The 13,149-nt window shown below is 54.5% G+C and overlaps 6 protein-coding genes across 6 annotated transcripts; 2 read left to right on the top strand and 4 right to left on the bottom strand.

Moving 5' to 3' along the window:
• Positions 1 to 16: 16 nt before the first annotated feature.
• Positions 17 to 1,073, bottom strand: MVES1_001522 (uncharacterized protein; the record flags this gene model as incomplete). Its single annotated transcript, XM_056206366.1, has 3 exons — positions 17 to 447; positions 474 to 995; positions 1,022 to 1,073. The coding sequence occupies 3 exons, from the start codon at positions 1,071 to 1,073 to the stop codon at positions 17 to 19; spliced, it is 1,005 nt and encodes a 334-aa protein (XP_056062341.1).
• A 68-nt stretch (positions 1,074 to 1,141) lies between these two features.
• Positions 1,142 to 2,356, top strand: MVES1_001521 (uncharacterized protein; the record flags this gene model as incomplete). The annotated part of the gene is made up of 1 exon (XM_056206365.1): positions 1,142 to 2,356. The coding sequence occupies one exon, from the start codon at positions 1,142 to 1,144 to the stop codon at positions 2,354 to 2,356; it is 1,215 nt and encodes a 404-aa protein (XP_056062340.1).
• A 78-nt stretch (positions 2,357 to 2,434) lies between these two features.
• On the bottom strand, positions 2,435 to 4,897 carry MVES1_001520 (uncharacterized protein; the record flags this gene model as incomplete). The annotated part of the gene is made up of 1 exon (XM_056206364.1): positions 2,435 to 4,897. One exon carries the CDS (start codon positions 4,895 to 4,897, stop codon positions 2,435 to 2,437), a length of 2,463 nt encoding a protein of 820 aa, XP_056062339.1.
• Positions 4,898 to 6,362: 1,465 nt separating this feature from the next.
• MVES1_001519 (D/L-glyceraldehyde reductase) lies at positions 6,363 to 7,340 on the bottom strand (the record flags this gene model as incomplete). Its single annotated transcript, XM_056206363.1, has 1 exon — positions 6,363 to 7,340. One exon carries the CDS (start codon positions 7,338 to 7,340, stop codon positions 6,363 to 6,365), a length of 978 nt encoding a protein of 325 aa, XP_056062338.1.
• A 182-nt stretch (positions 7,341 to 7,522) lies between these two features.
• Positions 7,523 to 8,158, top strand: CSH3 (the record flags this gene model as incomplete). The annotated part of the gene is made up of 1 exon (XM_056206362.1): positions 7,523 to 8,158. One exon carries the CDS (start codon positions 7,523 to 7,525, stop codon positions 8,156 to 8,158), a length of 636 nt encoding a protein of 211 aa, XP_056062337.1.
• Positions 8,159 to 10,321: 2,163 nt separating this feature from the next.
• On the bottom strand, positions 10,322 to 12,541 carry SSL2 (DNA helicase; the record flags this gene model as incomplete). Its single annotated transcript, XM_056206361.1, has 1 exon — positions 10,322 to 12,541. The coding sequence occupies one exon, from the start codon at positions 12,539 to 12,541 to the stop codon at positions 10,322 to 10,324; it is 2,220 nt and encodes a 739-aa protein (XP_056062336.1).
• Positions 12,542 to 13,149: the final 608 nt, after the last annotated feature.

Below are 13,149 nucleotides of genomic sequence, written 5' to 3'. Positions count from 1 at the left end.
GGAACGCGTGTGGGTATCATTGCTCTTCGCTAGCGCGCGCACGAATGCGTGCCATGTGCGGTGCATGCGTCTCCCAATCGGGTGGAATACTATAGGCTGGCGCGTAGGAATAAGGCGCCCCGTTGCGTGCATTGCTAGCCGAGACGCGGAAAAAGGACAGGGTGGAATTTGTCGCACCGACGACAATTGAGAGAATAAGCAGGGAGAAGAGCTGTGTGAGCAACGAAAGACGTACCATGGTTTTCCAGCTCACCGCGTCCACGAACCCATTGAGAATCTCGGCAAACGTCTCGGCAGTGACACGCGCGCGGCCAACAACAGTGTGGTCGCGTGAGCCGCACCGATGCCACGTCGCACATGCCTCGGTGAGCGCAGGCGCTTGTAAATCGGTGCCGCACCGATTCGCCGCGTAGGCCGCATTGCACCCCGCAATTTCGCCTAGGTATTCTGATGTGAGTGCGCAAGCAACGTACCGATTTCGTACTCATGTACCTTTTGCGAGACGTCGCGCTGAATGGTCCATACAATACTGAACAAAAGATAGAGGAACACGAGCAAAATACTCGCGTTGAAAAGGAATTGCGCGTACCCAAGCAGGACTTCGGGGCGTCGCAGGACCGACATGCCTTCGGCACCAAAATGGTGCGAAACGTAGCTGTGTGCAGCATCGCCAAACGTGCGCGACGGTTTCCGCGGCTCAGGCACACGCGCTGCCTTTTTTGGCACGACAAGCGCGCCTGCTGGCGCCGGCATATCCGGCGGCGCTGGCACGTCTGCCGGCGCTGGCACATCCGGCGGTGCTGGTAAAGGCACACGCTTCGGCGCACGCAGTTTAATACCAGGCACCGCAGCCACACTCTCGCCCACTTCCATCTCTGTCATGCGCACAGGTGCAGGCGGCGTCGCACTCTCCATATCCACATCCATGAGCGATGTATCGGGCGTAGCACTGCTCATGTACGGCTGCGGCATGCCTGGCTCGTCAAAGATGGATGCTACGGTCAGCTTCTCCAGTACGCACGCCTTCGTGCGTCCAAATCCATGGGCGCCTGCGTCCCCCGAATGTAGGCCATCGTCGCAGCACGCAACACGCGCACCAACACACGCACGTGATAGTGCGCACACCTTTGCCGTGCACTTGATGGGCCGTGTGCCGCTCACGCCGCCGATACGCTTTGGGACCGTAGCGTTCCCGCTTCCATGCACGGACCTTGAATCAGATGTGAGCTCTGGTGAGTCGGTGCGTCTCACCTCTTTTTCCGAATGTCTTTACCGCGGCGCGTACCCCAAAGCGCGAAACTTGCCGTTCCTCTCGACACTGCACCTGCGCACCATTGTGTCTCTTACGCCAAAGCCCATCGACTGCGATGTTGAGATTGAGGCATGGGCAAAGCGACAGAATGGAAGCCTGGGCGTCCGCATCGTGCACATACGCACCGAGAAACCCAAAGAAGATACGGGCGGACTTACACGCGAAGGTGCGGCCCGAGCACTCGCAGAATTGCTCAACCGACGAAACTTGCCGTTGTACGTGCACTGCCTGGACGGAATGGATGTGACTTCGACGCTGATTGCATGCTTGCGCAAGATCCAGGCGTGGTCCGAGCATGGCCTGCGCATGGAATTGGCGCGTGGGCTCAGTGGGTCGAGTAGTCGACTGTCGGGCGCGCCGCTCGAGGTGCCCAAGCACCTGTCTCAGTTTGTGGAGCGGTACGGGCAGCCTGACGGCGTCGTGCTTCCGCTGCGGGAACATATCCCATGCTGGGTATGGCCGGGAATGAATATGGCACTGTCCGAGCAGCACGCCATGGACCAAATGGCTGTACACCATCCCACGCTCAAGATTTACTTTACGTGTAGCGAGCAGTATATTTCCGCACAGCAGCAGCGTCTTGGGGCCGTATGGAGCGTGGTGCGTATAGGGCGCGCAAGCACCCCGAGCTCGCTCTCCTTGAGCGACGTATCGAGCGGATGGCACTCGCCGCCGTCGCCTTGCTCGCCGCACACGTCGCAGGATACGACGGTGACGGAGCCGCGACTGTGGCGGAGCGCCTCTGGCATGTTGAGACACGCTCCCGACGACGATTTGCAGACGCCGCGCGCGGGGCCGACGTACATGGCCAGCGATATTCCTTCGCTCGATGCGAGTGAGTCAGAAAATATGGACCGCACACCGCTTGTCGAGGCGCGCGATCCGCCGCGTATGGCCAACGACGCCATTCCTGCGTTGGGGCTAGAGAATGGGCTAGATGTTGAGGAAGCACTTGATCAAGACGACGATCTTGACGACGACGACGACGACGACGACGACGACCCCAGCCAGGTGCTCGACGCACTCGATTTAGAGGGATACTAGTGTAGCATTACTAGCATTATAATGAAACATGCAATGCCTTGGTGACATGCAAACGCTACTTGTCTACATTGTATGCTACTAGGAATGGTCGGCAGGCGCGCCATGGACTCGGACGCGATATACACAGGTAAAATCGCGCAGCCCATGGTTGCTCAGCACATTCAGTTGCACGACACGGAAAGCCAGAGGAAGAGACGCAGCCTCCAGCGTGATGGGAAATGTTTGCACCGGCGGCGCGCCACGGCTGATATCGTAGCGGAAAGAGCCAAGAAAAACGTGCGATGGAGAGGGAGGCACAGGAGTGGGTTCCTGTGTACTCTCGCGCTGCCACTGCGTAGCTTGCCGCTCGCGGCGCCACCGCACAAGCTGGCGTCGTTCCTCCTCAGTATCTAGAATGCCCCACACTTCCATATCGCGCGGCGCAGAAGCAAGGCCATCGAGGGCAAGCACATTGGAAATATGGTCCACTGTGACTGCCTCGACATGAATCTTGCGCACAAGCTGAATCCCAAGCTGGCCGTGAGTCCCTGAAAAGGGCCAGCACATGCCAGGCGCATTGTCGTGGTGCAGTGCAACAACGGGCATGCGGCCCCGTACAGTGTACGAAGAGCTGGAACGGCCACCCAAAGGAGGCAATGGGATGAAACTACGCAGAAAAGAGGAGACGCTGAAAACATCCGCACCGCCCATGCGCATTTCATGCGTCGGGCTCGTCAGTGTCGGAATTACACGGCCGCCGGCAGAGTATTGCGCAAAATCAGCGCGTGCAATTTGGTCCGCGGCGTATTGTGCAATAGCAGCGTCAATAAGCGTACGCACGCTGGCACTGTCACTTGGGACATCGTCTTCCAGTGTATGCGGCTTGGACCAGGATCCGCTGCGCTCATACATGTCCTGCTGGTCACGCACTTTGGCGAGGATTTCGTTTTGGATGCCGTGCACATTCTCATTAAAGCGCGCGCTCAGCTCGGCTTTGGCACGTGCCAGTTCGGCTTGCATGAGCGCCAAGAAACTGTCGCGGTCGAGGAGGATGCCTGAAGCGAGACGCGAATGAAGTGCATCGGAAAAAAGCGACTCGAGCTTGCCGCGGTTCGCATCGAGAAAAGCGGACCACGATCCTGGCTTCTCGTTCGATACAGACCGATGTGCATCTCCAAAAACTTTGCGCAACTCCTGCCAAAAGGCAGGATCAATGTGCAGGCGCTTTGTGCGCGTGTCAATGCGCACAGGCATGTGCTCGGGGACGAAATCGCGCAGTGGCGCAAGCATCCGCTTCGCATCCGCTGCGGCATCGTCTGCCATCGCGGCTTGATGTGCAGCGCGCGAAAGACGCACCTCCAAGTCCGCAATCTTGGCATGCACGGCCTCCAACGCATCGTTTGCGACCGCGCCGCGGCTACGCACAGAAACGGCTTTCTGCTCAACCACGGCAAGGCGCGCCGCCACCGCCTCACTTTGTTTCTTGTTCTCAACTAAATGCGCGATGGTATCTTTTTGAGCGGACTGCAATGTACGAATGTCATTTTCCAGTGCATGCACCGTGCTGGTAAGCGCCGCGCGCTCCTCCAGGCTCTGAATACGACCCGCAAGTTTACCCTGCGCCTGCTTGAAATCTGTGCCAAGGTCGCCAAAAGAGTGCCAAAGCTTGTTCATCGCAGTTTCGACGGCGTCGACGCGACGCCATATATCGTCAGAGGGAATAGATGCATCGAGCCATGGGTTGGAACTGCGCTTGCGGAAGGGGAAGGATGGCGACATGGATGCGATAAGATGGTATAATGCAGCGCCTACACACAAGAGGAGCAGAAGTCTTGGCCAGAAACTTGGTGAAGAAGATACAAATGTTGTGTGCGGCACATCTCCATGGCCCTCTTTCGTTCCGACATTGGGTGGTTGTGGTGGGGGAGGTGCATTGTTACCAAAAAAACTCCATTTCTGCTCTCCGTCCTCCTTCTCTTTGGCATTGAAAAATTGAAAAAAACCGGGGATGCGAGGGGTTTTGGTAGGCGACATGACGCTTGGCTTGCCGGGTGTATGCACGCGCTTTGCTTTTGCAGATCGCGCTTGATATTGTGTGTCGACTTGGTCCATGAACGCATCCTCATTGGTGTAGTCGTCCGCGTCAGAAAACCTCGAACCGTTGCGCAGCGACGACCTCGGCGTATGAGGAGGCCGCTGTGCACCACGCAGCAAGGAGCCAAGCCCTTGAAACACGTGTGAGGTGCTCGCGTCATCCAGCCCAAACGACTCGCTTGCATCTTCAGCCAAGGCGGACTCTGGCTGCTGCGAGCGTAAATAGTAGCTGCTCACAAGAGATGCATCGTGTGCATTATTCGCCGAGTACAGCGACGATGTCCAGCCTGACGCATCGGGTACGTCAGATTTTCGCCGATCGCGCGTGCTTGGATCAGAGCGTGCGGTGGGTGTGCCTATCCCAGGCGTATATCGCGGGGATGCAGCAGCACGGCGTGCAGATCTTCGCAGCGGGGTTGAGTTTTCATTTCCCCAGCCCTGTGCGCTACGCTCCGCACTCGGCGTCATGTACAGGTGCTTGTTTTTTTCGACGCAAGTAGCCGCACGGGGCAAGACGTGTATGGCTGGCGAGAGAGTCCATGCCGCTTAGCTCATCATGCATGAAAATGAGCTTATCGTTGCTAATATTCGGCCGAATGTACAGCATGCAAGTAAGAGTGTTGCTACGCCAAATAAAAAATGTAGCTACGATTGGTCGTCCTTACGTGCACGCGCATGAGCCGAAACATTGTAGGAAGTTGCAAGAATGATCGGTCGTGAAATAAAACAATAAAAAAGGAGTAGCGTTGACGTTGCGTCCTGTCTCTTTACTCCACCTCCGTTACCATGTCGAACCTGTACTCGATCGTCCGCCCTAGTATTGCCATCGTAAGGTACGTACGCAAGCGTATGTGATGTACTGACGCACAGTGGTACTGTGCTTTTCGTTGCTGCATCTGTCGCCGGCAACCGTAAGACGTCTCAGACCAGCGCGAGTGCCTATGGAAACCGTTACGTCGCTGTCGAACGCAGCAACGGCGGTCTGTGAATGGGGTTCGCACGACATCACGTCGTTAAACCTTGGTCTCAATGTAACAACACTGCTCTCACGATCTCTATTTTTTTTTTAGTTCTGTTGCGTGATTTTCCCGCTGCATGCGTCTCTGAATGAAACCAAAAAAAAATGACACGCTAACGCCGTTTTGCCCAATGTTTGCTTTCGAGGAAGGATTGATATTGTAGCATGTATTTCTAGTCTACAGTGCTGATCATTTGTTTGCCCATGATGTTATTGCCTCCATCGCGCTTTGCCGCTTCGCCACAGTGTTTGTTGGGTGTACCCCAGCCTACGCCCTCGTGTGCGCAAGATCCACACTTTTATTGAAAACAATTTCGGATGCTGACTAACAAATGCTTTTAAATTGCGACGGACAAAACACGTTGCACTATGCACAGACCTCCATGCAAGGCAGGTTAAGCGCGCCGTTCGAAATCACATTAGCACTTTTCAAGCCGACCGTGTGCACGTATGAGCCAAATATACTGTATGCACTGCACAGAATCGCAGCACTACCCCGTTTGCAGATTATCCGATCGCGATCGTTTGTGTGGAATGACGACGATGCAGCTGCATTCTATGCCGAGCACAAAGGAAAATTTTATTTTGATCGACTCGTTTGCGGAATGACGGCGGGTCGCGCGATGGCACTGGCGCTTGCAGGGCCTAGTGCCATCGAGGAATGGCGTGCATTGATAGGGCCTACCAAGGCGTATCGCGGCGCATGGGAAGCGCCGACATCGCTGCGTGCCCAGCTTGGGCTGGGTGATACGAGAAACGGGTTTCACGGTTCAGGTAGGCATCCTGCATTGCTCACTCCAGACGCCGACGCATCGGCACTCCACGAGATTGGACTACTTTTCCCTGGATGGGATGCCGCGTCATGGCTTGCGCATCAACGTACACTAGAAATAAACTAATACTTTGGTATGCCTCCTACTTGTTCTTGAGCTGGTTTTTGGCCGACTTCTCAGCCTCCTCACCGAACACGTTGATGTCCCAGGACGGCGTGTAGTTGAAGGGCGTATTAAAGCGAACGCTACGGCCGACAGTAGTAATGAGGTCCGTGACCTTTTTGTACTCTTCGTCCGTAAGTTCAATCAGCTGGAAGTTGCTTTCAATGCGACTGGGGGTCACACTCTTGGGAATGACCGAGTAGCCACGCTTCACACCCCAAGCAATCAGCACCTGTGCCGGGTCCACGCCTCGCTTCTTGGCAATCTCAAGAATCTGCGGGTACTCCACAATCTTCGTTTGGCCCTTGAGGTTGTTGCCAAGCGGGGAGTACGCAGTAATGTGGATGTTGTTCTTCCTGTGATAGTCCACAAGATCGTCCTGGGGAAGCAAGGGGTGCGCCTCAATTTGGTTCACTGCAGGGGCCACACCCGTCTCCTTCGTGAGCACTTCAATCTGCGCGGGCGAAAAGTTGGAGACACCAATCGACTTGACCTTGCCAGTCTTTTGCAGTGCAATCATAGCCCTCCACGTATCCACGAGAGACGTCTCCAAGTCAAGCACAGCAAAACCATCTTTTTCCTGCAAAAGATCGTCTAGCTCACCCTCAAAGGCGACAGGCCAGTGGATCAGGTAGAGATCCAAATAGTCCAAGCCAAGCTCTTGCAAAGTCTGGTCCAGCGCCTTTTCAACACGCTCAGGCTTGTGCGAGTTGTTCCAGAGCTTGTCAGTAATGAACAAGTCCTCGCGCTTGACATTTGCGGGAATCGCCTTCTTCAGCGCCTCCCCGATCTCCGCGTGGTTCTTGTAGATCTTGGCCAGGTCCAAGTGGCGATAGCCAGTCTTGATGGCATGCTCCACGGCACGGCCAACCTCACCAGGCGAAGAAAGCCATGTGCCCAGGCCAATCTGAGGGATCTTGTTGCCGTCGTTCAGCGTAATCTTGTTGTTCGGGTTCATTGTCGGAAGTGAGTAACGGGCCCCCCCATCCGCGTTTATAACGGGAAGGTGCTCCATAATTCCCACACAGTGCACGGTTCGACAGTCTTCTTTCGGCCGTGAGTGCACGGGCGAGAATCACGGAAGTGCACAGCGTCTTGCCACGTGGTCTACCTCTCCTCGCACGGCTGCCTTGCTTCGCCATGGGGTTCCGCTCAGGATTCGTGCTCGGGAGTATCTTTTTCATCTACGGCGTATTGTTTGTCACGTCTACGTATGATATTCCGTTGATATTCCACAAGCCATTGTCGCTCGATGCGTTTGGCCGCGCCGAGCAGTTTTATCTCGGTTTGTTCTACGGGCCAAACAGCATTAAGGCTTTGCTGCACGCCATTATGGGCGCTGGTGTGCTGGGGCTTGCATTGAAGGTGCACCGCTGGACTCTCAATGACAAGTACTTTGGTATGAGCAGCATTGTATTGTATGTGGGATCGCTGGTCATGTACCTCTCCGTGATTCTTCCCAATATCCGTGCATTGGTGCATTCTAGCGATGAGTACTACCTCTTGCGTGCCGTATTTGAGCACAGCACCGAGCGCGCATCAGACCCAACTATGGAACTTATCCTGGAAGAGCGCGTCTCGTTGGTTCAAGTAATTTCCGCGACCAACCTCATGATTGCTGCGGCACTCTTTGGTGTGCTGCTTCTCCAGGGCGGTGAGTGGTACGCGATCCGGCAAGATCGGATCAACGAGGATAAGCACCGCCGGGAATCGATCGCCAAGCTGGATGGTCAGCGCACCGATAAAAGCCAGCGAAACACAAAAAAGACGCGGTAAGTCAATAGTATATATAGTACATGCACTACGCTCCTGTGGATGACTCTAGTGCTGTGTCGATAGCAAATGACACGGATGGATCGCCAAACACCACCGTCGATGAGGATGGTGGCGCATGTAATGGTTCCACAGATGAGACGTCTTGCGCCGCCATATCCGATTTGTTGTTGAGCGGACATGTGCGGCTGTTGTGCCCTTTCCCATGGCAATGACCGCACTGATACATGGCCCCGAGCCCCACCCCGCGACTTCCAGCCCCGTTTCGAGCTACACGTGGACGACCGCGACCACGCTTGACTGTTTGCACCGTCGTGGGAGGGAGCAGCGGCATCTCAGCGGAAATGAGCACGCTTTCCGGACCGCCAGCATCTTGGTCGTTGACAAAATGACCACTGGCGTTGATGCGTACCTCGCCTTGGAACGGGATCGTGTCGGCATCAATGAGCGTCATCCGCCTCGAATAGCAACGGCGAACGCTCTCAGTAAAGTAAGATGGGTGTACAAACTGCCCCGGAGCAACGAGGCGCTCCAGCGGAAGACACCGCGTTGCATGGACACATGGAAACGGCTGCTCTGTCCACATCCCACAGCTGCACGTACGCAATGCCAAATTTACCTGGTGCTTCTCGTGATTGTTCATCACAAGATAGTCAGAAGGGCCGAATGGAACCACTTCCCAAGCGCCGTTTGCGCCCACACCCATGTGGCCGAGCATGTTGCCGGGAAATACGCCGTGTTCTGTCTCAAGCTCCACGTACCGAGAATACATAAGCACGGCAACCTGTGTAATCCATCCAACCATGATCATAAAATAGCTGTTCGAACACAGCTGCGAAATATGCGAATAATAATCTTGTAGTGTCCCGGACGATGTCCAGTCAATCCGTGCAAAATTCGTCAAACTCCGTGACAGGGGCAGCACGGCAGCCTGCGCACTGTCGATCACATTGTCTTTCGTGTGTGAGATAGTAACACCGGTGCATCCAATAATGGGCAGGTACGTGAGTAGCTGATGGAAAAAGAAGCGCCAGTTTTCTTCGTCTTCAAAGGGCGTAATTCCGATTGCCAGCGGAACAAATGCGCCTAGACCGTCCTTGACGTAGGCAAGTAAAAGCGAGCCGCGGTGAAAAGAGGTGATTGGCATCGCTTCCACGTGTAAAGCAAAAGGACAATCGCCAAACGCATTTGCGAGCGCACCGGGGCATAAAAATGCACGGTAAAATCGCGCGTCTGGTCGCTGTTCAACCACGGCAAGGGTCCCTGGATTCGCTTCACGAAATGCATTGAGATAGGGAACAATTTTGCTAAATGTCGCGTCCTGGCGCTCGCGCTCTTTTGAAGCGAGCAGGTGCGAGGTGCGCCAGAGTGTAGAGTAGGACAGCTTCGTGCCCGTTGCTTCGTGCACATACTTGCCAATTTCACGCGGTGCAATATTAGGCATGCCTTCGTCCATTAGCTGCGACATGTACGCCGAGGTGGCCGAGGTGGAGAAAGTCACAGGCGCTTTGCATTCAGGAGCGTGCTGCAAAATCGCGCGTGTGACACACACGCCGCCTTCTTTTCGGCGTCGTGCAATAACATTAAAAGGACACGGCGCGCCGTGCCCGTCGCTCTTTTCCGATTCGTCGGATGTTCTGGGTCTTGCCCGGCGTTCACAGGGTTCTTCTTTTTTGAGATCGTTCATTACCGTGGGACAAATACCCACGAAGCGGCTGTTGTCGCTGCGCCGCGCACGATAAGGACATTTGTGCGTGATGCCATAGAGGCCCAGTTTCGACCGAAACTGCTTCATGTTGGAAAACAAATCGCCCACGCTGATCGTCACAACCTCCAGCGCCGGCTGCATGGGCTGTATTGTTAGTATTGCCGCACCCCAAGAAAAGTACGTACATCGCCCATGGATACGGTATCCAACATCGCTGGCGACAGCGCCGGATCCGCTATGTTCGACGCCATAGTGTTATTTTCTCACGTTATCTTGTTCGTGTGGAGAACTTGGCACGCGCTAAACCTTAAAAAAATTGCAATCCAGACGAAGCGCGGTGGCGATGATGGTGTGCAATCTGCAAATTGTAAATTTAAAGGCAAACAATTTACAAAATTGCCACATGGCACGTGGTATAGATCGGGGATACCAAGCGCGGGTATACATCTATAAAGTAGTTAGGCGCGCTTCTTTGCAGCAACAGCGCGTTTTTGGAACGCCTTGTGCCGCGTTTGCTCGTTGCTGAGCGTCTTGTTCATAGACCGGTTGCGCTCCACGTAGGACATGTGCTGCGCGCCGCTTAGAGCGTTCAGGTTTCCTGTGAAGCGTTTGGCGCGCGGTGCTCCTTGCGTTTGCTCTTGCGTATAATCGGTACCGAACTCTGCAGCACTCTCCGACGCAATCAATACACTCTGGAGCAGCTCGATTTGCTCAGACTTACTTGCATAGACCAGTCCCTCCATCTCTTGCTGACCCACCAAGTTCATAATCACGCGGAATGCATAGCCCTGGTCAATTAAAAACTGCTGCCTTTTTGTAGAATAGTACATCTCGGCGGTATCTTTGCTCACGAGACTGTAAAAAAAGGCATTGAACCCCTCGTCGTTGCGCCGTTTTGCACGCAAAATACGTCCCAAGCGCTGCGCCTCTTGACGGCGCGAGCCAAAGTGCGACGAAATTTGAATGAGGCACGTCGCTTCCGGCAGGTCAATAGAGGTATCGCCAACCTTCGACAGAAATATGGTGTTGACAATCGGGTTATGTTGAAAGTTTTGCAATATACGCATACGTTCAATTTGCGGCGTGCCGCCATGGATATATGGTTTTCCAAGTTTGATGGCGTACGCCTCCAATGCATACACATTATCGGAAAATACGATAATTTTATCGCCGCGGTTCTCGTGGTACTGAATCAAATACTGCGCCGCTTGAAACTTTGTCGGATTCATGCAGTACAACAGCATCTTTTTTCTGCTGCGCTCGCGCAAGTACTCGCGATAAAACTCGGCAGTCATGGGACACCATACCTCGGCACACTGTACCGTTGCAATGTGTCCTTTCGCCGCCAGGTCCATCCAGTTGGCCTCGTACAGTTTAGGACCCACAAGAAAGTTGAGTTCGTCAATCTTTTCGTCCTCACGCACAAGCGTCGCAGTGAGCCCCAGTTTTGCGTGTGCTTTGATTTTGGTAAGTACACGACGGAACATGCTGGCGGGCACGACGTGAACTTCGTCGAGGAGGATAAAGCCCCATTCGCGCGATTCGAGAAAGTTCATCATCTTTTGTGACGTATGCGAGCGTTTTCCGGTATTCGCCACCATGGAATAGGTCGAAACGACGATCCCCGCGGCACCGGAAAACTTCTGCTTTTCGTCGGCGGTAAATACGCTAATCTGCGAGTCCTGTACATTGCTCCATTGGAGAAACTGCTGGCGCCATTGCATCACGCTTACGCTCGATGTACACAGTACCAGGCAGCTCTTTTTGATCGTGCACGCTGCCGTAATACCAACAAGTGTCTTGCCCGCGCCACATGGAAGCACAATAATCCCACTCCGCGCGCGACTATTACCAAACATCTTGGCCAGGCTCTTTTCCTGGTAGGGTCGAATGTGCGTGATCGGCTTCAAGTCCACGTCCAAGTCAGGGTTCATGCGGTCGTTCCGAAAATCATATTCCTCTAGCATAGGAAAACCGAGGTCGTTGCAGCGGCGCTTGACCGTCTCGATATCCTCTTCCTTGATCTCGAAAGAGTGCACAGTGTCGTCCTCGTCCAGCTCGTCCGCATCGTATACATTAATCACAGCACTGAACAAATCCTGCTCTGCGCCATTTTCTGGTTGCGCGCCTTCTTGCAACCGCGCAGGCGCTGCTTTCTGTGCAGGCTCCTCGCGCACATTGCTGTTTTCGGGTTTGATCCGTGCGGCGCTAATGACTGCGTCACGGAGTAGCATTTGCAAAATTTCGGGATGCGAGCTTTCGACAAAGTACTTGTTCTGTTTCAGCACCAGCTTTACCTTGCCAAAGCTGGCCGTGTACGCGCGAATAAAATCGAGCACCGACGTAGGAACCGGTACTTTTGAGAGACGGTTCAAAACCTCGATAATGTCGTCTGGCTCAAGACCAACGGACACGGCTGCATACAAAGAGTACGGCGTAAGCTTGTACTCGTGCACAAAGTTTGGCCTGCTCACGGGCTCGGCAATCGCAATCAAAAAATCCTGTGCCTGCTCCGCCAGCGGATTGAATCCTTCCAAAATAATGTGTCCATCGTCGGGAGATATCCACAAAGGGCGGCTATTATGATCTAGCTTGAGCGGCATCCACGAAAAGTCGCGTCGCACAATTGACGACACGGCATTGACTGCATTGCCACCCGAATCTTCCCCGTCCGACATGGCGGTCGTCGACAACGTGCCAAATGTGCGCATTAGCCAAGTCACATGCACCTCCCGCTTCTATTCCATGCACGTCAAATTCCTCTGTCCGTGCGCGTACGATGCAGTGACGACGCCCACACCGCGCGCCTTACCAAGCGTGATACAGCCCGGAGCGGCCCAAGATACCCTTTATTTCTGCACAGACTGCAATCAGCTACGATGCAACGACTGTATTTGGTGGGAGACGTCTACATGCTACTGTCCACATTGCCTGTTTGAAGTGCCGAGCACGAGCCTCCAGGCGCAGAAAGCGCGGTGCGCACGCAGCTGTTTTACGTGCCCATTGTGTACACACATTCTCTCCGTCCTTGGTAGCGATCCTCCCAGGGGCACTCCGCTGCTGAGTGCGGAAGCGAGCCAAGGGCAAGCGCCATTCTATTTTGCATGCACAGCGTGCCAGTGGGACTCGAAGCGCCTCGGCATTGTAGCAGACAAGCCTGCAGAGCTACATAGCGACATTCTTGCCGCCGAAAAGCCCTCACCACAGCAGCGCACCTTCGACCAACTGCGCGTGCACCTCGCTCCGGAGATTAAAAAAAATATGCAGTGGCATGCCGCGCTCACAG

Source organism: Malassezia vespertilionis, chromosome 3, assembly GCF_029542925.1.
Source record: "Malassezia vespertilionis chromosome 3, complete sequence".
Lineage (NCBI taxonomy): Eukaryota > Fungi > Basidiomycota > Malasseziomycetes > Malasseziales > Malasseziaceae > Malassezia > Malassezia vespertilionis.
The sequence above is the reverse complement of the archived record's forward strand: the minus strand, read 5'-3'. Positions and strand labels throughout refer to the sequence as shown.